The sequence below is a fragment of the Rosa rugosa genome, chromosome 3 (genome assembly GCF_958449725.1).
Source record: "Rosa rugosa chromosome 3, drRosRugo1.1, whole genome shotgun sequence".
In the NCBI taxonomy this organism is placed as follows: domain Eukaryota; kingdom Viridiplantae; phylum Streptophyta; class Magnoliopsida; order Rosales; family Rosaceae; genus Rosa; species Rosa rugosa.
The window spans coordinates 51627177-51650259 of NC_084822.1; the positions used below are offsets into that span (position 1 = coordinate 51627177).

The following is a 23083-nucleotide window of genomic DNA, read 5'->3' on the forward strand; positions in this document are numbered from 1 at the left end:
GCAGATCACCCAAATTACATGAGGAAAAACTTGTATGCTATCAGAGAAACTATCAGAGAAAGGGGCCTCAGGCCATCTTATCCATTATCAGTGCATGGGATACCAGGGCCATTATTCAAATAATGAATAAACCCACAAGTTTCTTCTAAATGCTAAGCTCAAAACAAAGCGCTGCATTTTCTTTTGCTGTATTGACAGGACACTATCAGAAATTCATGTATATAAACAGACATCATGAGCTCAGAAGCAGTTTTTGCCTCTCCATAATACCCTACCCCTATACTCCACTGGTACCATAGAAGAACATAATATGCACAGTAATTTTATGCTTCACTCTGCTATTACACAGTCACACAGAGGAATGCATATTGAGTCCCCCCCCTCTATTTAGTAGCACATTTCATTTCTGATTATTGACAGCAAACAGAATATCAACGCACATTTTTATGCAGAATAACCAAACAAATTCAAAAAGAGTATCATATGTTGGTCCATCTAAAGATATGAGCACCATTGACTATCGATGTCAACGTTTCAAATATATAGTAAGTTAAAGTGTTAAACAAGCCACTGACTAATAGGCTCACAGATTAAAAGGCTCTAGTTAATCGGCTTCAAGCTCAAGAATCCTTAAGGTTTCTGTTACAGGATGATTCACATAGATGGCTACGGTAGCAGAAAAGATTTCCTTAGGTTCACCAAACATAGTCTTGCTCGTAAGTTACAAACTATCTTAATCTCTACAAGGCCAGTTATGAATCTTATGGCAACAACCTTGTGGATGGGGATGGAGTGACGAATTGAGTCCAAGGCAACGATTGAGTGGGAGACAGGAGACTTGTCACCACACCACTAATTTGTTGAACTGAACTACCAATATTGTTAAGAATACTTTATGTTCATGTTCTCCTAGACTCAAAACCTTTCCAGAGCCAATCAATGATAACAATGCAATGCACTAAATGTTAAAGCAAAAGCCCAGTGGAGAAAAACCAAATGCACAGAAATAAGGAGCTATGGAACTTACAGCTCAGAAATTACAAGCAAATGCAAAGATCCGAAATGTCACTTGACATACTCTATCAACCAAACACAAGCTGATACAGTAACACAGAAGCTCCATCCCTCGCTCATAATTCATACTAAACATGTTAAACATTCTACTCAAGGGGACTGATTAGTTGACATTCTAATAAGTAGTACATGTAAGCACTAGTGATGACCACTCGATCAATTGACCTGACAGTAATCAATAACAACTTCTCAATGTGCTCAGAATAAAGAAATTCTTATTGAAGCACTGTATTTCACAGCCTGTAATTATGTAGTCTCATTCCCGAGAAACTTAAAAACCAGAGCACCAATAACCCTTCAGGGATTCACATTGTATCTCCTACAGTGACAGTATAAAAGATCTCACTCTCTCCTAGTTTCAAGATCAAACTAAGAAAGTAAATTCCCCCAGTACCCATACCTCATCGAACTCAGCAAGAAACCCAATTCTTATGAGTGCTGATCAATGCCGATAATAGCCCTGCAATTGATACAGACAGCGGCCCCAGAAAGTGTCCTTTTCCGTCACGAATATCAGCCACCGCCATTAACGCATCGGCCAAATCCTGAACAACAGACAGTCGTTTCATCAGTTTCTTCGGAATCAACTTCCCCAGCCTCTCCTTCTCTTCCTCACACTTAATCCCTCTCGTAATCGCAACCTCGATGCTCATCTTCACGCGCTTCTCGTCCTCCGAAATCCGATTCAAATCCCTAATCTTCAGCGAAACACTCCCCAAGTACCCAACCAACTCCGCCCACGCGCTGATCAGCCCCAAACTCCGCGCGTGCTTCTTGTCAATCAAGCCCGATTTGACCAGCCATACGAACTGCTCGACGAAAAAGTACAACCCCTCGCCGCCGTAGGCGACGAGCGAGAGGGCGAGCTCTTCCTTGGAATCGAAATGCGAATTTCTCAGGGCGTTGACGTCTTGGACGAACTTGCCGAGCCTGAAGGCCTTGCGGCTGACCCCCACGCTCGACTCGAAGCTCTTGAGGCGCTGATTTAGGGTTAGGGTTTCGGGGAGGGCTGAGGAGGCGAGTATGATCTTGGTGGCGTATCTAGATATCTTTAGAAGCTTGTCCACGCCATCTCGCTTTGCGAGGTAGGCTTCGAGGTGGTTCAACAAGTCTTTATTATTCGGCTTCGATTGAACAATAGGGGTTTCCTTTTTTAGCAAGGGAGTTGAAGCTTCTGACTCCATATGGAAATGCAGTTGCAGAGAGAGAGAGAGCGAGAGAGAAGGGGTCTGAGAGTTACCAAACTCGCCGTGTTTTTAGTTGTTAAATTCCCGCAAACAAACGACGTCGTTGCCGCGGCAAACCGTTGTCCTCGTTATTGTTTTGCGTGCCAACAATGGGCCAAGCCCACAAGAGTATACTTTACCCAAAACCAAAGCCCGCGAGGGCTGCTTTTCGCATTTCAGGGTTTCTCGCTCCCGTAGCAACTCTCTCTCTCCTTAGAGCAAGATTTTTTTTCCTTTTTTTTTTAAAAAAAAAGATGATTAAAAGATGGGTGGTTCTAGTCAGACCTCCATATTTACTTTGTAGACCTCCTTAAATTTTTAAAAATTTATTTTTCCTATTATGCCCCTTTAGAAAATTGAGGCCACACTCCATTTTCTCCTCCCTCCCCTCGCTCTCTCTTTCTCTTTCATTATTTGTTTCTCGTCTCTTTCCCCATCGCTGGAGGTCAATCACACTACCTCAAAGTTAATTAACAACAGCCATACTGACGGTATGGGTCATTGGCCGGCGCTATGGCTGCTCAAAGATGCAAGATTAGATATTTTTTGAAAAATAGTCTGACTCTAACAATATTCTCAAATGGGTCTCCCAATAAATCTCTGGTATAATTGGGAAATCAACCTTGTATCAGGTTATGCTGCTGGATAATCAAGTTGTAGTTCATAATACTAAAACGAATAATAAGAAATGGTTATGGCATATAAAAGTAACCTCACATGATAAAGTTTGAAGTGTCTTTATTCAATTGTTATGATCGTCTGCATATCCCAATTTCAACTAAAAGAATTGAAGTTGTAAACAACAATTATGAAACAAACTAAATATAGAGAGGAGAAGATAGAAGACAAAGACATGTTCAACGGTTCCAGTTCTAGAAGGGTACAGTAGGAAATAAAATTGTTCAAAAATTAAAAGAGGTCTATATAGTAAATGTGGAGGTCTGAATAGAACCACCCAAGATTTCACTCCTACCCTCATGGTGACTCGATCTTAGATAGTGGGTGCTTTAAGCATTGAGCTAACGTCAGATACCATTCACTGCTTTTTTATATTTATTTTCACCATCTGGGTCACCAGGTCAGTTTGTAGGTCACAAAATTGACCCCAGAAAGTGACCCAGGTCAATTTGGAAATTGTGCCAGTGACCCAGATGGTGGAAATAAACATAAAAAAATAGTGAATAGTGAGTGACCCAGTAACCCAACGGGTGAACTTGCTCTTTAACACCTAGTGTGGGTTAGGTTTAGGGTTTTGCTTAAGAACCAGTCAACCAGAAGATAGGAAACTAAGAATGAATCTAAGGTGTAGGTGTGGATTCAAACAACTTCCAGAGGCTTTAGTCATGGATATTCTTTCGAGGCTCTCCGTTAAGAATATGTTCAAGTGCAGGTGTGTTTGTAAAATGTGGTATTGTATAATCTCAGACCATCAATTTGCTCGATTGCACCTTTCAAAAGTACCCATTGCTATATTAACGAAGCTCAAGACCAGACGCGAATTTGATACAAAATTGAGTTGCCAAAGTCTTGATATCACCAACAAGAACTCCGATCCTCCCAGAAACATCAATTTTATCCTGAAGATAATCTTTTCTTATCTCACAAACAGGACGGTTCTTTAGCCTTAAAGACTAAAGATCGCAAAATATTCGTTTGGTTCTTCTAAACAAAGCCCATGTACGTATGACCAAAGAGTAGCAACCAAACCCTAACAGATCCCCGCAGCAGCTTATAAAAACCCCTAGAATCCCTAATCATACCCTTGTTGCTCTCCCCCCTCTTTCGCAGCCTCCTCGTCCTCGATATTGACCTTTCCAACTTCCAACAGAGTAGTACTACACATTAACTCCAAACCGCCCCTGCTTTCGTTTAATCTCTCCTCTCATTCTTTTGCTCCTGCCTCTGTCATGGAGGCAGATACAACTATATTGCTTTTTTTTTTCATGTGATCATCTATCATTATTCAGCAGCCATTTCTTTGTATAAATAAATGTCGTTTGAGGAGGGAGGTGCCTTCTCAGGATATTTTCCGGGTACAGCAACTCAGGGAAGCCAAAAGCATGCACACTGTAATCCCTTGCAACATGTTATTCGTGTGATGCATGTGGTCTTCATTCCTGCTGGCTTTCCGTGAGAAAGTTGAAGTCTTGCATTAAAGTTGCAATGGACTTTTTTTTTTTTTTTGACTTTGTCAAGGGGAACCCAAAGGCTTCCTAGGCCCAGGATAAACTCCTTCGGCGCATGTGAAATGCTCCAACTGTGCAACATAATATATGGTAGTCCCCATAATAGTTTTATTATTATTATTATTATTATTATTATTTTGGTTATAAAACCTGAATAACTAATATAGGATATGACGTGACCCAATGTAAGACTGTTGGCAGCAGTGATCGAACTTGAATTGGATCTCAACTACAAGCACGCCCATATCAACTGAACCAACCCCGTAATAGGTTTTAAGGATATAGTATGTAATGCTTCACCTTATTAATAGAATTTTTATTTTTTTTAAACCCTTAGCCCACCCCACCCTTACATATGTCAGTGAGAATTGAACCCATGACCTTTACAATGTTGGAATTATAATTTACCAACAGGTCACAACTCACCTTATTAATAGAATTTGAAATTATCATGGATTTGAGTTACTTGGTTGTTCTAATTTACCCATCTTCTTGATTCCATGTGTAGTTGAATGCTTGCTTTCCTTGAAGGAGAATTTTTGTTCCCGGACTTGTTACCAAACTGAAATATTTTTCCATTCTCAACCCTATAATTGGTAAAATGGCCTAAAAAAAACTCGTTCCACCTTAGAAGTCTTCCTCTGAGATAGGAATAAGAGACGATTCATTTGTCGAGACTGATATACTAGCCAAAGTTAACAGGACAATTTACACTTGAGGTGACTGGAGGATACCTCTAAACCTTTGCAAGATAAAGAGTGGCTAATGAAAAAATATGACACAGAGAGAAACTGATTAGCAATTTCTCTTAGATTTGCTAGCTGCAAACTATAGTTACAACAATCATAAACATGACTCCGCAAACCTGGGATAACTAAAACAATCTGAGTGATGGCAGCCTTCCAAGTGCTGACACACGAAAAATTAGCAACAAATCCCCATCGCAAGGTCATGGAGGTTGGTCATCCAACAGCAATCCTGCAAACACTCACCTTTCCTTCAAGGAACCATTGTTTGACCTTCTTAATTCCCATGGTGGCAAGCAGCCTTTCAAGGGTGACTGTAGAAACAATGAAGATGATGACAATTGCTTCTGCCGCATTGAGATAGAAGACAGGCAACTGAAGGCACTTCTCAAACTCCTCTTCTCACTATCATATGGTTGGTTGTTAGGGTCATGTTGTACAGCAGAAATCTTTAGCGCTTCAGGAAGTATGCAGTTGCATATTGAACCTACCAAATAGTAATAACATGGAATGAAGTTAATTTGGCTGTCGATACCCACTCTATTCCATGTTTGTTGGACTGCTCTGACTCCCAGGTGAGATAACACATGCATGAGTGCATGACTCAAACTTGATTTTAACAAGTTCATATATGTAAGATGACAAATAAGGGACTACATAACTAGCAATGAATAAGTTATCCAACAAGTTCATACATGTAAGATTCCCAAGAACAGTTCTTTGTACTTATTCTTATGCAAATAATAAAATAATGTTCAAAGAGTTGGGGTTAGGAAATGATACCTATTCTTGCCAGTCGATTTACCCACTTTGGAATTGATTTCCCAGTTAGCTTGTAGCAGATATCTCTGCAGAAATGGTTGCAATTCTTGACAATCAGGTGATATGTATCACCATTGTACCTCAATGACTGGCGCTCCATGAACTCTCTAACCTGAATAGGGTCTAAGCTTGTTGTCCCAATAAATATAGATTTCCTGAACTTGAATCCTGGGCATTGCCGAGGTTCAACCTCAAAAACACCACTGGTAGGGTAGTCATGTGCTCCAAATGCATATTCAACACCATGAACTGCACAATGCAAGTGGACGATTAGAAACTGAACTTCATGTACATGAAGCAATCGAAAAAGGAGGCGATTAATAACAACAAGTTGCACTCAACATGAAACCTTCGCATGATAGATGAAGAATGGACACGGGGAGTTAATTAATGAAAGTGAGATGTAGGAGGCAAAAACACTCAACAATTGGAAATCAGAACCTCATATGTTGTGTCATATGTTGTGTATAGCAGTTCTAAGTGGTCAGAAGTTGCAACCTTTGGATATTTGTGCTAAAAAACTTATGTTACCAAATGGCAAAATAAGATCCACAGAAGAATAAGCACAAACATTTGCACTAGATATGAGATGTGCAACCACTATATATGATTAGTCATTAGTGTCCCAACCTCCACTCTAAAGAACAAGCACAAACATTGCACCGGCCAAAGTTGGCTTTTTAAATCACAAAAGTGGTTAACATTCACAGGACAGGATGAACCCAATATCCCAAATGTTCCCTCAGAGACTCTTCTGTTGTATTATAGTCTTACTATGTTAAATTTAAAGAAAAAGAAGAGATGTAATGTCAAAAACTTAAAATCCTCAGAATTGGAACAAATGATGCTATGGTTCAGCTACAGATTGAAAATGATCGAACATACATTAGCAGAGAACATAAAATTGAAGGAAGAGAACATAACCTTACCTTCAACACCAGAGTGAAAAATTCCAAAGCCTGCCCAATAGACATAGCCATTCATGGGTGTCAAGTCATATACATTGAGATATACAGGTGCTTTGCCCGGACCAAAATCTGACTTCGATTTGGGAAATAAAGAAAAACTGGTGGCTGATTTGTGTTTCAACTGAAGTGGGACAATTGATTTCCATCTTTTCTTTAATTCAAATTTCATGTTTTGTTGATAGTGTGACCAGAAAACAGTCAATGCTTGCCTCCAGTCTGTACAAATATATAAAAACACAAATTGTCAAAATATCATGAGACCAATATTAATAGCTTCTATTATTTTATTCTTCTCCATCTTGGAGGTGTATAGGAAATACAATGTATCAAACTGGGATTGTAAACACAAACCAACTAGGAATAGAAAACAAAAAATCATGTAAAATCCCTGAGCAAGCACTGAACACAATACCTTCGGTCAAAACTTATAACTCATTCACTTTGTTATGTAAAAATTATTCACCGGTAAAATATTTAAATGACGGTTTGTGAGTAAAAAGTAGCATACCGGTTCAAATGAGTTTCTAAGCCTTCATGACATAATACAGAGTTAAATCATAATTACTGTTCATGTGCTTGAGAAATTCATCAAGAAATGATGAATATCATACACCGGGTTTTGAATGTGAAATTAGCAAAGACAGAAGGAAGGCATTAGTCAACCCAAAATAAAAAATCAGAACTCCAGCTAACTATGGTTGGCAACCAAAAAACTTAAACATCATAACATTGAGAAAGAAAAAAAACAAATCGAAAAGAAACCTCCCAACCAACTATCTAACATATTAATGGGAAAGTGTAAACTCAAACCCTCAATTTAAAGCTAAACGTGAATTTCAACCACTGCATTGACCACAGTAGCGGAAAGAAACAATTTTGATGGGTTAACTCCAGTACAGATCTCAGCAAAATAGCTATGAACTCGAAGATCTACATCATAATTTCAGATCTAGCTTTAACTCCTCACCACAAATATTGAATGAAAAGTAGCAAATTCAAGAGCATACAAGAAAACCAGTCTGGCTACTAATGTTACCAAAGAAAAAGCAGACAAATTCAGCAAAAGAAAAGGAAGCAAAACAATTTTTTTAAAAAAAAAAAAAATAGCAGAGTTGCTACAGCCATTTCAAAGCATGGAACTTCTACCGCTTCATTTTCCAGAGTATTCTTGCCAAGCAGACCCGAAGAATTATCAAACCCCGGAAAATATAGGAAGCCATTGAACGAAAAATATCAAAGAGCTAGAAGAGAGAAAATGGAGCAAAGATTCAGAGTGGGACTCACAGATTAAGAGAAGACAGAAGCCATTGGAGCCCAGCAAAACCCAGCAGCAGCAGCAGCTAGCTCTCTGCTTCAGTAACCAACAACTGCTATGAGAGAGAGAGCTCTTTGTATTCCTCCAACTTCCAACTGGTGGCCACAAAATACTGAAGAAGCTAAAACAAATCAAGAGAGAACTCCAAAACTGAAAGTTGAAACTTTAACACCTCTTCTCTCTTCTCTCTCTTCACAATATCTAGAGAAAATTTGATTCAGAAGACAAGAGGGAATATCATTATCATTATTATTGGGGTGTGGAGAGAGGGTACAGTTACACCACTATTATTACAGTGAGGACTGAGGAATATCTCACTGTCTGTGTCTACTTACTACAGCTCTACCCCTTAACCTCTTTCTCTTTTATTCAACAAAGCAAGAAAATTGGGACAATTAAATTAGTATTGTATTCTTCAATCAGATTTGGTAAAGGGTTAGTATTTGCCAATATTATATTTGCTGAAGTGGACTGCAGTAATAAAGTTGGTCTCTTTTCAACAGTTTATTGTCTTGTCATTATCTGACTGTGAACTTTTGATTAAACCTTAAAAGTTAAAACAATGTTATTAGGATAATTATTTTTTACTGACCAAAATGAGGATGGGAAATGCATGTTCCATAAACAGTTGATGAAGAGTCACATCAACATTGGCACGTATTATTGTAATAATTCTTACATCAGTAAACTAAACCAGAAAAGAAACAACAGCATAAGACAAATCTAAGGACTCAAATTAAACACATGTGAGGAATTGCTTTAATCAACTATAAATTAAAATATAATGGCAAAAATAGTACTAATGTTTAAAAAAAAAAATTTAATCGGAAATCATTAGATTAATTCTAATATCAAAAAAATTAAACTAGCAAGAAGCTGTACAATGATAAAGCAAATGATTAGACAAAACCCAGTGTTCATAATTCTATTCTATTTACACAAAAAGCTTCATGAATATTACAATCATGTCCTTTAGTTTACGCATGAACATAATGCAGTCAGCATTGACTATGTAGGTGTATCAATTATACTATAATTAAAGTGCAACAAAATTGCCAGCTTTTATTCATTCACAGAAGGATACAGCTTCTCACGTCCACTGCTTTTTGTATTTAGTTAAGGCCTCCACGGACATCTCGTGCTGATGATAGGGTTATTGCTAAGCTCTTAAGTTAAGAGTTGAAAGAACTTCTATCATGTCCCGAACATACTTTGTAACAATAAAACACAACACATTTGGAACATGGTAAAATTTAGCTGTTAAACTACCAGCGGTGAATACCTTGTGCACCGATCAATCAATATGTTAAATTTAGTAACTGTTACTGCGTCGTCATTGGTTTAATCAGAGGCGAAGAAATTCTCCTTCTAAAAACGACAAGTGTTTAAAGCTGTCCTAGGGTACCACCCTATGTCCTGGAGAAGAAAGACTGAGAGAATCCAAAGTTGAGGGACCCCCACCCCGTCACAATAATAATTGTAAACAGTAATGGATGGGCCTGCTTATATATGGGTCACTGACACGTACTTAAGAGGAGGCCCAATTAGGCAATTTTATCTTTTTTATCAGTAAAAAAAATTTAGTTGTATATTTCTGCAATCAAAATGATATCTACATGTGGATGCACTTCAATTTAAACTTTAAAGACTCTCTGTCATTGAAATTCAACATCAAATTGTCATAGTGGACCAAGCGAGTTGAAGTGATTCCATGCCTCCTGTTTTACCAAAGAAAAAGAAAGATGTATGAAACCACAAAAGTGCATTACTTGCTGCTTTTTTTCAACAAGAAATGTAGAGAAACATGTGATTCTTAAAGTTTAAGCACTCTATTACGTATAGTCCAAGAAATTATAATTAGGTACCTGCAAGATATCAAAGACTTTTTCTGCAGTGTATTTCTGTTGTGAAGTAGCTCCTTTCTGTTGTAGTTTATCTGGGTGTAAACAGAGTAAAGCCCTTTGATATGATCTTTTCACAGCATTACCTTCAATTATATCAACTAGAGGTACAGTCTTCCACCCGCTCTCAGGCCAAACAATCTGACATGTTAATGTGAAAACCCGCGTAAGTTTTCTTAAAGAAAACAGCAAAATGCCAATATGGTATTTTTTTCGGTCGTCTTCAAAGACGGAATGACAAAAATGCTCACATGTTGCATAGTAGTGAGCAGTGAGCGTATGTTTCCTTCCTTTCCCTTTGACCACTGCCGGATTTTAGCATCAATAACCTGGACCATGTTAAGTAATAAATTACTGCTCCCGGCAAAGAAGAAAAAATTGTAACATCATGATTTGTTTGTTTGTTCTAAATTACCTGCAACTCTTCATGATTATTGCCAACTACTGGCGGTTTCTTCTCAACTTGAGTTAATTCTTTGATCTGCAAACACGCCAATAGGACTTACGGTAAGAACAATATGCTCAGATTAAAACTTTCCACTTCTTAACATCAATGATAAGAAGTTTACTTCAATGATAAATGCTGCATCAATGATTCATTTAATAGAATGGATCAAGTAAAATCTAGTTCTTAGCAAATGATTGTAAGTTTTAACACTACAACATAAGATGATATCAACTCTTTTATGGAAAAGAAAGAACCCTATACCTGGAAGTTTTCACGGAAGGACTCATCTAAATCTTCAGTATTTGCCTTAGAGCAGTTGGCAACTGATCCTGTCAAAAGATTGTCTGGTGAGTAATTAGACTATTCCAAGCCAAGTAAAGGTGAAAACAGACAATGTCCACAGACTAAAATACATTAGTTCAGAGATATCGCTAAGCAAAGGTTCATTCCACTTCTTTGCTCATGTTTAGAATTACTAGAGAATAGAGATATTTGTTGAAGTAACATTATGACGCAATTCATGAAAAAAGAGTGTTTTATTAGAGCAATATCAAATATCTGCAAAACTTACCCTACATACTGGCCTTAAAATATAATAGAAGAAAACTGTAAATAATCTGCACTTACCAATACTATAATGACAATTACTATTATACTTCGATACCTCTACTTTCGTGTTTAGCTAGGCACATTACTTACATACAGGATTAGGAGAACTAACCAGTACTTGAAGCTGAGGCATACTGCTTAGGAACATTATTACGGATAAAGCTAGCAGTCTTTGCTTCAAAAGCTTCTTTCTCTGAACGTTTGAGATCTTCTTTTATCTGGAAATATCAGCAAATAGAGTAACATATTTAGTAAATGTTATCAGCATATCATTAGTATTTGGTATGTGAACTCAAACCAGTCTAAATCGATTACCTTGATGGAAGAAGCATCTGGAAATGTTTTCTTCACATTGGAATTTTGTAATTCCTTATGCATTATAGTTGTGCCTATACTTGCTTCATTCACCAATTCAATAGGATTTTTCTCCTTCCGTTTAAAGCGCCAACTTCCAAAGTCATCATCATCTTTGGGTTTTGACAATGCTTCTTGGTTGAACATTTTAACAAAATCCTTAACTGTTCCCTTGACTTTGTTTCTCCCAAGATTGTCTCCCAATTTCCGAAGTGAACCTTGGACACCAGCTTTATCAACTTGAACATTAGTCAAGGAACTTCTTTTTCCATTCTGATTTTTCACATTTCTACTAGAACCAACATCTACAGATGATTTTTTGGTGTCTTCGACCAGGCTTTCCTTTTTACCAGCCAATTTAGTTATCTCCTTAGTTCCTACATACAAAAACACGTGCGGTGTCAAAGGTGCTGCATGAACCAAATGACAGTTACGCCATAATACAAGTATACAACATACATACCTTCTCCAAGATCATTATCAAAAAACAGAGAATGAGTAGGTTTTATCTCAGGCTTGTGCAGTTGTTCCATAAGCACATGAACTTTTTCTTGTGGATCTTCACAAGCTGTTTGAAGCAAAGGACGAGGCTCTATATCTTCACTTGTCTGGCATGAATCGGTGTCTTTAATCGGCCAATGGCATGAATCGGTATCTTTTTTCGGCCATTGGCATGAAACAGTGGCACCAGCTACATCTTCAACAGTACTACAAAGGCTGCGGAAAGTTTCTAAAGATTCAACTACAGGAAGAATTGTCTCCTCAATGAATCGACTTGGCTGTTCCTCTACTTTGTTGGTAATGCTTTCATCAAGAAGCAAATCATTTTCTTGTTTGTTGCTTTCCAACTTGGACGACATAGAATCTGTCAGCGGGTGATCATTGGAGGTAAAATCAGTACCAGGCAGAGTGGATATAGGTGATTTCCTTCCAATACTCTTGTTACCAGCGTATTCACAAGTGCTTGATTGCTCCTCATTTTTAGTCGCTTGCGCTCTTGAACCACTCCTTCCCCTAAGAGGCATCACCATTGGCTTGCTAGCCCACTTGTATATTGAGAAATGAAACTGAAACAGATTGCTACTTGTTGGACTTTGGGAACTCTTAGAATCCTGTTCCAAATTGCCTCCTGTATCATCTTTGTCAGTCTTGGCCAAGTTTGAGGACCCTTCACCGGTAACAGAAAAGTCCTGGGAAAAATGGCTCATGCGAAGTGATGACCGAATGTCACTTTTCAAGTTTTCAGAACTTTGAAATGCTTGGCTTGAAAATCTAGAAAGAGAAGTCGTGCGAGTAATGGCACCAATTGTTGGAGGAGAGTCCACCCCTTTGGTCAATTTGGCAGGCAGGCTGAGAAATTAGAATAAATTAACGTAACTAAGACATCATACATGATCAATGTTCAGTAACTAGTAATACAAATTCAGAATGAACAGAAGTTTAACACAGATTCTATATTCTTGTCAGCAATCCAGCAACATAATGTATCCATTAAAGAGTATCAGAAAATAAAAGAGCAAACAAATTGCTTGCTTTTACTCAGAACACCATGTATACTTCTACCTAAAGATTTTCTTCAGTAGAGTGAAAACCTGAATTGTGGTGACAGTGAGGAACCCAGAGAAGATTCCGGTTTAGGCGGCAGGGGCCGTGCCGGACTTAGAACCCGAGAACCTGGAGAAGAAGAATAAGGGTCCCGTTGAAGCCTCCTCGGACTAGAACTCACTGAATTGCTGGCTTTAAATATGTCATCAAAGAAGTCATCACTGTGAGTCCGCCTTCTATTGTGGGACTCTCCCCCAAACACCGGCTTCTCAGACCAACCTTCCTCATCATCATCACCATCCCCTTTGGGTGCACTGGTAACTGTAACATCGTTGAAGCTGTACCTCATATCTTGAATCGATGATCGCCTCGGAGGGCCACCAAACACATCATGGAAATCAACATCTGAGTTCTTGTAGGGACTGCGGGGCGAAGAACCAGAGTTGATGAAGGAATTTTGAGGACTGTAGCCTAAAAGAATGCTCTCTCTTTGTGAAAACCTCTCCATCTCAGTCAATACCAAGTGTCCACGGGCTAATCAGATGACAATTCAAATGAGAGAATTGGCGGGCAAATTGCTAATGGTACGGCCGTAACAGTGCTCTTTGAACCAGTTGCAGGAGAGGAGAGGTCTAGCAATAAATGGGGGATTGAGGAGGAACACATGATTATTGAACTGAAAAAGGAAAATTCCAGAAGGAGACAAAGTAGGGTTCAGGTCGGGAATGTTAGTAGGATTTGAAGCCACACAAGCAGAAAGATTGCATGTGTGTGCTTGTGGAGTTGTGGATAAGTAGAAAAGTCCAAACAAGACAGAGAGAGGTACTACCTAATTGGGCACCTAAGATTTAGGCTGTTGTTTTGACGTGCACCGGATTTATTGCAGTGCATCTAATGGTGACTTATTCAGAATTGTTGTGATGATAACTAGCTTGGTTATCACATTCAAGCACCGGTCAGCAGTTTGGACACAATCCTGTAAAAGTGGGAACCGTGATCAAGATATCCACATTCGACCCCTTTCGATTTAAGTTGTTATCCATCCAGTTTGCTATTATGGCCTATCACAATCTTTCGGATGTTCTGCAGTGCTCCCCGCACTGATGCTACCTAAATCGAAAGGGGACCAAAAAAAAAAAGTTATCTAAAAGGTCCCAATGTAGAGGCACCAGTGCAGTGCAGTGCAGGGGAGTATTTAGAATATCCGAATTCCAGCCCACCAAGGTTTCATGTCAAACATTGATTTCAGAGGTATTTATGCGAGAATGAGAAAGAGTCGGCATGAACCAAAGATGTCAATGACAGGAAGATGAGAAACCCTTAAATGAGATTTCTTCGTGTATATATAATATATGATACAGAACAAAACGAGGGCATACCCAACTGAAACTCACGAAGTTACTAATACTATCAATACAAAACCAGAACTTAAAAGGAAACTCACGGGAAGGGAAAGGGATACTTGAATTTGGCCTCAGAAGGTGCAGTCGATTTAACCTACTTGTATGAATTGAATTAGACAGCATTGTGTCACTGTTTATCCCTTCCATGGGTCAGAGCAGATCTTCTGTCGAACTATGACTACCAATCAGAACCATCAGGGAAAGGTTCCAGCGCATCTTGCTTGCCATTAATATAGAACTCTACAATTGCCTTCATTCTTGGAAGTTTGTCTGGGTGGTAATTTACATGAAGGATTACTGGTTTCAACTTTTTCAAATTAGCATCTTTCCTGACCGTCTTGAAGAGAACCTTGCTGTTCATAAACATATAGAAATCCATCGTTCTCTTGGCAGCATGAAGCCCATCATACCCCGGATGTGAAGGGAAATACAGCTCTTCATTAAAAACAGCTTGGTCCCATGCTTTTTCCCTAGAAAGCCGTCCACCCACACGATCCAAAAGCTCAATTGCAGGAAGTGTAGGTCTTAAGTAGAAGAAGCCAGAGTTATAAACCCATATCCTCATTGTATGAGCATAACGAGCCCAACCCATAGAAGGTTCATCAAAAACATCATTGTATCCATAAGCTGTCATGTTATTGTGACCATCAGTCATTGACTCTACATCGGAATCCCGATAGAGATGATTGAATGGGTTCTGCAAGTACACTATATCAACGTCTGAGAGAAGTACGCCATAACCTAGTTGCAAAAACTCCCTCAAGATACGGAACTTCAACCCAGAGACGGCATGGTTACCTCCAGTCTTTGCAACTGAATCAATACCTTCATCTGGAGCTCTCCTGTATACAGGAACATCATTGGCTTTGCAAAATTCTTCAATCTGATCGTCTAATGCAACAACAAGATAATTGGTTATGCCAGCCTTCTTGATGCTAGTAAACTGCACCTCCAACATGGACTTCACATTAGAATTTGCCAGTACAACAATGAGTTCTTTATGAACCGCTACTTCCTCCAAGATCTTTGCCAACCTCGGATTCACAGATTCATCAGGAGTAACAGTCGGGTTAGTCCTCAAGCCCTTGACGGTACCAAAAGGTCCAGCCTTGTGTGGCTTGCTTAACACTGAAAACTGCTCATGTGCATGATCTTTCCCCTGCTCAGCCAGCCGTAGCTTTTCAGTTAGATCTTGTATCTGCTTCTTCAACTCAGCATTCTTGTCCGACAGTGCTCCAATATCAGACCTCAGCATGTTAATCCGTTCCGGTGGTTCACATTGAGAAGAGCTACTCTGCAGGCCAAAATACAGGTCGACACTCAAGCTATGCTGGCAGTTTAACCATAACATTTCCAATAACATAAAAAAAAAAAAAAAAAATCAACCAGATAAGCAAAAGTTCTAATCTTATCAAAAAAAAAAAAAAAGTTTCTATAATTGGAGCCAATGATACGTCGAAAAGGACAGAATCAAAATATATGATAATTTAGTTTCCGAGTAATCAGAGCTTAATGAATCAGTGTTTGATGATGAACAGCAACAATTGCATTGATTTATTTTTATTAAAAAGAGAAATGAGGTATATTCTTTGCGTGCACATAGAGACAACTTGGTTAATACCACAAAATTAACCGAGGAAGATTTTGCATGAGGCACTTGACAACTATTTCTGAGCTGAAATTTGATCAATCAATATCCAATTGCTTAGACAATGCACTTGTAAGCTTTGAAGAACAGAAACACTGCGGCAAATATAGACAGAATCAAATTAGAGAAGAGAGATCCGAACCTGGAGGTCCGATTTCCCGATTCGGCGGTTTTGGATGAGCGGATCATCAGAGTTGGAGAAGAAGCCGTGAGGATACAAGAAGGCGAAGACACAGCCGAGAAGGACTCCGACGACAATGGCTACAAGAATTCGAGATCCGCGAAGTGAAGACTGAGCGACCGCCTTGTCTCGGCGAAGCGCCATTTCCTCTCTCTCTCTCTCTAACAAGTCGTCGTACACAGTCAGTCACTTAGGGTTTCTACCGCTGCTGCCTTCAATTGAGCTCAGGAGGAGGGAAGCGGACATTGGAGTAGTCTCTGTGTGTGTTCTTCTTCGTAATTTGTGGCTGGATTCAGTTTTATTTATTTATTACACTGTTCATTGACTTTGACAGAACTCTATCTAGCAAAAGTGATTCGGACCGATCAGGACCCCAACCCGGGGGGACCAGGCCCAATCGACCTTACAGCTTGACCAGGCCCAGTGCGCCCGGTGACCCTATGAACATTATTTGATAAGTGCGAACATTTTTTTTCACTAATCTGTGAAGAGACAAATCATGGAATAGCAGCCGCCCACTATCCGGAATCTAATACGATAACCGAAAAGTGAAGGGCAAAACATCAAGCTATGCTTTTGGAAAGATCCATTCAGAACCAAGAAGAGTGTGTGTACGTGTACGTGTACACTCATTTATCTATGTAAAGAGCAGAGTGGCCAAAATAGGAATGACAAGACAAAATCAGGCCTGATGCCATTTTGCTTTTACAATAAGCCTGTCATAGAGAATGCTTTGATTCTCCAACACCGAGTCGGGTAATGAAAATGAAATTAAAATAAGATGTGTGCATGTACATATGAGAGTGTTTGATCTGGAGTCATGCATCGCTTGAACTGGTAACATAGGAAACTACAACAGTGATATCATCGAGCTTGCCGCCATAGTAACGGAACCCAGCATCTTGAGCAGCAGTAGAGAAAGGTGTCTGCCGGTCTCTGTCCTGCGCTCGTTGGCGTGCCAAGGCTGCAATCTTTTGAGCTGTCACCTGAGGCCCTAATCCAGCTCTCATGGCATGAACCACAACTGCAGTAATCTCATTGTTATACAAGTTGTCAAACAGGCCATCAGTTCCAGCAACTATAACATCCCCAGGAGCAACAGGAACTGTAAAAACCTGTAGAGAAAAGACGCAACTTAGCTAGTGATACAAACTACAGTCATTTGAGTCATTTGCATCTGAGAATCATGAATACAACTGACAAGTGGGTGATATATGATACAACCAAGAATAGAGTGAAATGTAATATGCCAGAACGGAATTATCATGGACAGAATCAATAGAACAAAAAATATGCTACACAAGTAATTGCTTCACTTATAAAGAAAATATGCTGCTGACCTGGCCAGAGCTAGGTAGATCACTGTTGACTCCATTCTCCAGTTGATAAGTGAAATTGAAATCATGCTGCTGCACAGGGGATCTGAAGATGGTGCACCCGTCTCGAACAACTATAAACCCACTATCACCTAAATTAATTGCATGTATACCCTGCAGTGAAATTTCAACAGTTAACTTGCCAGCAAGTCAATATGCAACAAAGTAGCATTAGCGCAGTTCCTATAAATTAGGGACAAACATTTAAGACTTCAAGGATTATTTTTACTATGTCAGTTTTCAACACAAGACAATTTTAAAATGGCCTCAGCAGAATGGATATTTATTCTTTAACACCTAGCATGAGGCCATAGTCACTTAGACAAGGCAAAAGCTTCTAATTAAACGTCCTGCTTAAAACAAAAGCAATTTCCAAACCTGTTCTGTGAGTGCTATGATGCATGCTGTTGAGGAACCTCTGGCTTTTGTGCTGGAGTGAGCTTTCTCCAACACCCTAGCAGGATCAACTGAACCTTTGGGTTCCTCCTGAACAGCTGTTACAGAATTAGACATCAGTTCTCGGGAATACAATCCTGAGTTAACACCATGATCTGCCCAGCCACCAACACCATCTGCCACCCCTATTGCTTGTTCATTCACACATATGAAGTGAGCATCCTCCCCGCCAGTGTCCTCTTTATCAGGATGGGGCAGGTAGCATGATCCTGAACTTAGTTTTAAGGACTTTGCATCTGTGTTCTTCCTGTAATTATTGTGACACATGTGGAGTTATTGTACTGCTTAAAATAATACAAATTAAACTAGGGCAGATATTCCCAATACAATGTGTAATGCTTAATAATCTTATAGTTCAAATTCAGCTGACTAATGTTGGTTACTATTCTTACATGATAAGAGAACAGTTGATCACATAATATCAGAGCAAACTATGAGTGAAATTAGCAGGGACACTTAATTGTGACTTGTGAGTGCATATCACATTTTTAGCAAACTTCTCATCAAAAGCAGCAGCCCAACTAAAAATAAAAACTTCTAGTTACTCTACAGAATAAAAGGAAAATCAAGCTGTAATATGTTTGTTTCCTCTAAAGCTAGAAAATATGGAAGCAAGTATCAAATTGTATGCCACAACAAGTACACATAAAAAATAATAATAATGATAACATCTCAGGAGCAATGATGGAAAAATTTAGTAATAGAATAAGCTGGTCGTTTGTACTTACTGATCTGATGAATCTGTAGAACTTGAAAGCTGCTCCTCAGGAGCAGAATTATCAAAAGACACATCGTGGGCAGTCCCAGCAGAGAAGCATGTGGAAGAATTATGAAATTCTCTCGAGCTTAATCCATTTATTGGGAAGTTACTACACCATCTCTTCCCAACTTCATATACGAAATATCCATAAGTTGCATTAGTGTTGGGAGGCCCCTTGTTCTTCAAACTCATGCTTGCTTTCTGGCAACCATCAGAACTTTTACTTCTGTTGTTATAAAATGTACAAGCACTTTCAGTTAACAACGAAAGCAGCCCACGCCTTGATGTTAAAGTATCCGGGGAACACCCCCCAACTAGAGCTCTAGAACCGCACAAAGCCATGGCTTTAGTCTGAAACTGACTGGGATCTGAAAGCACAGAATCAATATGATACCCACAAACTTGGAACGAAGGCCCCGACACAGATGGAGTTGAAATGATCCGCGAAATCTCCCCAACAACAGAAATCTGCGTCCTCTGGTTAACTAACTGCGAATCCGACCTTGCAGCGACAACAGTGCCCGGCGGCAGAAATGCATTCAGGTCTGAAATAGCCGAAAAGGGTCTCGAATGGAACAGCCTAGAATTTCCAAACAACAATTTGCCTTGCCCAATTAGCCCCTCTAGCGAGTCGTGAACAACACCTTCCTGGCCTACAATCGATCTCTGTACTGCAGTCCTAAGCTTCGATAAATAAGAAGATGGCATCTTACCCTCTTAAACAGAACAGCTTAGCTCCTAATAAGCCTCTATTGCAGACAACACACAGGTCACCACTGTAGCCAAAATTAAATCTCATAACTATCTACACATCTAACTTATTACATCATCTCCATCTCCTACCATCAATATTTCACAATCTGCCAAACAAACAAAAAAATTAAAAAAAATCTTTTAAGTTCATATATGCAGTACATGAAACTAGAATCCAATATTTTCGGAAACAAGAAAAAATCAGAGAAATTGAAACCTCACCAGGCTCAAGCGATCGGAATCGAAGCCCTGAATGAGTTGTGGAAGCCCCAACGGGCACTTATATGGCGCGAAAGAGAGGGTGGAACTAGATGTCAATCTTGTTCTTCGGAGTTAGGTGGCGGCAAGGGCCTTCTCTAATCTCTATCCTCCTCCTAACTCTCTTCTAACTCCACTTTCAAGATCGCCCACCAACGGTTGGAAGAGAAATTAAAATCCACACATTTGCGAGGTTTCTAAAAGGAATTTTAGGGTTTTTACCTCCAAATTGTTTGGGGGTGGTTTGGTATTTACGGGGACAAATAAACGAGCCGGTCCGTGAAGACGACTTTTATTCTTCTACGCCTGTTACCATACATTCATATTATATCATTTTCATCCAATATATATAGTAGGGGAACCTAAACAAGTATTACAAACAATATTCTCTTAGAATCTCTAACAACATGTAACAACCTAGTGTGGTAAGGTTAGTCGAGCGGGATAACATGAGGGCGCTCATGTCTAGCATTCGAGTCTCAATTCTTACCAGGTTGTAGTAAGCATGTTTCAAGGGTCTTCAGGATCGTGCGTCTGCTGCGGAGGATTAGTCTAGCTTTACTAAGATAGTGAGATACCCTCGTGGACCTCAATCTGAATACTGATTGATTGTGTTACTAATTTGCTAATGTAACCGAGATGACTTGCTACCTCACTCCCTTGATCATGAAAGAAAGAAAAAATCTCTAACAAAAATTCATCAAAGATCATTAAATATACTAATACAAATTATATAGAAAATGATTAACTAGCCCATAGCCGGGATATGACTTAAGGGGTTCTCAAGCAAGAGAAATTTAGAATAAGACCAAATTTAACACAATTTAAAGTGGAACCTTAAGGCAGGAACAATTCAGCTTTGGAGATATCCTAAAAATTCATTTGTGTAGCAATGAACTTGAAATTTTTCAGAATCAAAGTAAACACATTAAGGTAGAGCATGCTAAAATTTCATGGAGTTTGGAGTTTGGGAAGTAAGGAAAAACTTGAACACAAACTGACTTACAAAATAAGGGTTTTGAAGTCCTCAACTGCGGGAAAATAAGAGTTTAGAATTTGGTGATGATTGACTTGCAAAATAAATAAAAAATATTTAAAAAAATAATCAGAATTGCAAGGGAGAGTAGTTAGGCTGTTAGGGTAATTTGTAAAAATAAATTGAATTAAAGTAATAGAAAAATAGAGGGGGTGTGCAATAGAGAAAATGAGTGTGTGAATAGCACCACCCTTCTCATAAATATATCGAATTATGTTGAAATACATTTTAGATATTTTTTTGAATCAAAAGAGGTCAGTCACGTTTAATATTCAGCAGGCAGTACCAGAAACAACACACCCCACAGGAGCCGACAAAAAGAGTCATCCTTTAGGACATACAAAGAATCTATACTAAGACAGAGCCTCGCACTCCCGGGTACACCCACCTTTTAGGGACAAATCAAGCACCTTTATTCTAAACAAGATCTAGAGGCTCAGAAGTAAATGAAATAAAAGTGACAACCGAGCAGCTAGACCCTGCGACCCAAACAGAAATTAAACATTGCTAGACGAGGATGCATTATTTGTACCCCTACCAGAACCATCCATGGCATGCTCCTCCAACAGTGGCTCAAGATTCTTACATGCCTCCTTTTCCACTGAAGCATGAAGCACTCGGTCAGTATCACGAAGTTTCCACTTCTTGGATTTTCTCCCCTGCAAATCTTTCTCCAGGACTCTAGCACACTTAGGCCTATTCTTACTCCCCTTCGGCCTTCCCACCTTCTTCTTCCTAGGTGAAACAATTAGCTGCCCATTCTTGTGTTGCAAAACAAGCTGCATCCCATCATCAACCTGAAGTAAAGGTCCTGAGAAATTGCCAAACTTTTTACCTACTCGGTCCAACACCCCCATAGCCTTGCGCTTGGACCTAAGCATCAAAGCTTGCCTCGAAGGTAACTCCAGTGCCAACCAGTTCCGAAACCGGAACAACAGCTAAAGGTAGCTCACGTCCCAACTTCACTAACCCCATAGTGCTATGAGCTTGAGCCGTCCAACTCTCCAAGAACGCAGACAAATTCAGCCCTGCAAACAAAGGTGCAACAGGCAGGGTATTTTCGACCCCCAAAGGCTGAACCTGAGAAGCCTTCATTGCCACCGACTCTCCAGACTCACTACTCGCTCCCACATTCGCCAGCATAAGCATACCCTCTGCATCTTGGTTCCTTGCCTTCGTAGACCTAGGGTTTGACGAATCCTCCGTCAAGGATAGCCCAGCCAAAACAGACGCTTTCATTTGAGCCAAGATCTCATCCTTCCCTTTTACTAGCAAACCATCACACCCTGTCACTCCATGCTCAAACAAACCACAACTACGACATAAGCCTCTGGCTTTTTCATACGTGAAAGACAACTCCGGAGCCACAGCCGGTGAGAATTAGAATAGTTTCCAAACCCTAACCCTACGCAGGACGTCAACCACCAGATGAATCCGCTGTTCTTCCTCCCTCCGATGCTACGCTGTTTGATCAAAGCGAATCACCCTCCCCAAGGTCGATCCCACCAAAGTCAGAGCCGCCTTGCTACATAGTCCTACCGGAAGACCCTTGACTTTGACCCAAGTCTCCACCAGATTCAGGGGGACTGTAGCCACCGGACTGATTCCATCGGACCCACCGAGCACAAGCATCGTATTCCTATAAAACCAAGGACCACTGATTACACGCATTTTTATGCGCGTAATTGCATCCTAAACACATGAATTAGGTTAATCCTTGAGCTAAATATCATGTAATTAATCTATTTTTATTTATTTATAGGAAATAAGCGGAGTTGTGGAAACCGAGACAAATTGACACGAAATTGAAGTAAAATGGAGTTTCCGACAAAAAGACGAAATAGTCAATGCGGGTCAACCGTGGTCAATGCCAATCAAGAGAGCGGAATCCAAATACCTTGGATAGTATGAGCGGAAGTACATGAAGAAGAGAAAAGGAATGAAAAGAAAAGAAAATTGAAACGAGAGAGTTATGTTAATTAATCCTTGATTTGATTAATTAATTAATCAAATGATTA

The 23083-nt window shown here is 39.5% G+C and overlaps 5 protein-coding genes across 6 annotated transcripts; all 5 read right to left on the reverse strand.

Annotated features, from left to right (window-relative positions):
• Positions 1 to 982: 982 nt before the first annotated feature.
• Positions 983 to 2329, reverse strand: LOC133736966 (peroxisomal membrane protein 11A). The gene has a single exon (XM_062164588.1). It carries the CDS (start codon positions 2256 to 2258, stop codon positions 1485 to 1487), a length of 774 nt encoding a protein of 257 aa, XP_062020572.1. The 5' UTR covers positions 2259 to 2329; the 3' UTR covers positions 983 to 1484.
• Positions 2330 to 5128: 2799 nt separating this feature from the next.
• On the reverse strand, positions 5129 to 9716 carry LOC133736148 (deSI-like protein At4g17486). The gene is made up of 4 exons (XM_062163583.1): positions 8307 to 9716; positions 6984 to 7238; positions 6016 to 6303; positions 5129 to 5719 (listed from the first exon to the last, which is right to left on the reverse strand). Exons 2-4 carry the CDS (start codon positions 7189 to 7191, stop codon positions 5475 to 5477), a joined length of 741 nt encoding a protein of 246 aa, XP_062019567.1. The 5' UTR covers positions 7192 to 7238; positions 8307 to 9716; the 3' UTR covers positions 5129 to 5474.
• A 149-nt stretch (positions 9717 to 9865) lies between these two features.
• LOC133736144 (J domain-containing protein required for chloroplast accumulation response 1) lies at positions 9866 to 14087 on the reverse strand. Its single transcript, XM_062163579.1, has 9 exons — positions 13242 to 14087; positions 12113 to 12999; positions 11611 to 12026; positions 11408 to 11513; positions 10948 to 11015; positions 10654 to 10719; positions 10490 to 10567; positions 10203 to 10379; positions 9866 to 10055 (listed from the first exon to the last, which is right to left on the reverse strand). The coding sequence occupies exons 1-9, from the start codon at positions 13700 to 13702 to the stop codon at positions 10017 to 10019; spliced, it is 2298 nt and encodes a 765-aa protein (XP_062019563.1). The 5' UTR covers positions 13703 to 14087; the 3' UTR covers positions 9866 to 10016.
• Positions 14088 to 14493: 406 nt separating this feature from the next.
• Positions 14494 to 16953, reverse strand: LOC133736147 (arabinosyltransferase RRA3-like). Its single transcript, XM_062163582.1, has 2 exons — positions 16388 to 16953; positions 14494 to 15891 (listed from the first exon to the last, which is right to left on the reverse strand). The coding sequence occupies exons 1-2, from the start codon at positions 16568 to 16570 to the stop codon at positions 14776 to 14778; spliced, it is 1299 nt and encodes a 432-aa protein (XP_062019566.1). The 5' UTR covers positions 16571 to 16953; the 3' UTR covers positions 14494 to 14775.
• A 142-nt stretch (positions 16954 to 17095) lies between these two features.
• LOC133736145 (probable protein phosphatase 2C 55) lies at positions 17096 to 20328 on the reverse strand. Of its 2 annotated transcripts, none has more exons than XM_062163581.1 (5): positions 19994 to 20328; positions 18987 to 19857; positions 18181 to 18505; positions 17767 to 17916; positions 17096 to 17541 (listed from the first exon to the last, which is right to left on the reverse strand). In XM_062163581.1, the coding sequence occupies exons 2-5, from the start codon at positions 19724 to 19726 to the stop codon at positions 17245 to 17247; spliced, it is 1512 nt and encodes a 503-aa protein (XP_062019565.1). In that variant the 5' UTR covers positions 19727 to 19857; positions 19994 to 20328; the 3' UTR covers positions 17096 to 17244. The 2 variants fall into 2 exon arrangements, with proteins under 2 accessions (XP_062019565.1, XP_062019564.1); XM_062163580.1 differs by having other exon boundaries at positions 18987 to 19878.
• Between the last annotated feature and the right edge of the window lie 2755 nt (positions 20329 to 23083).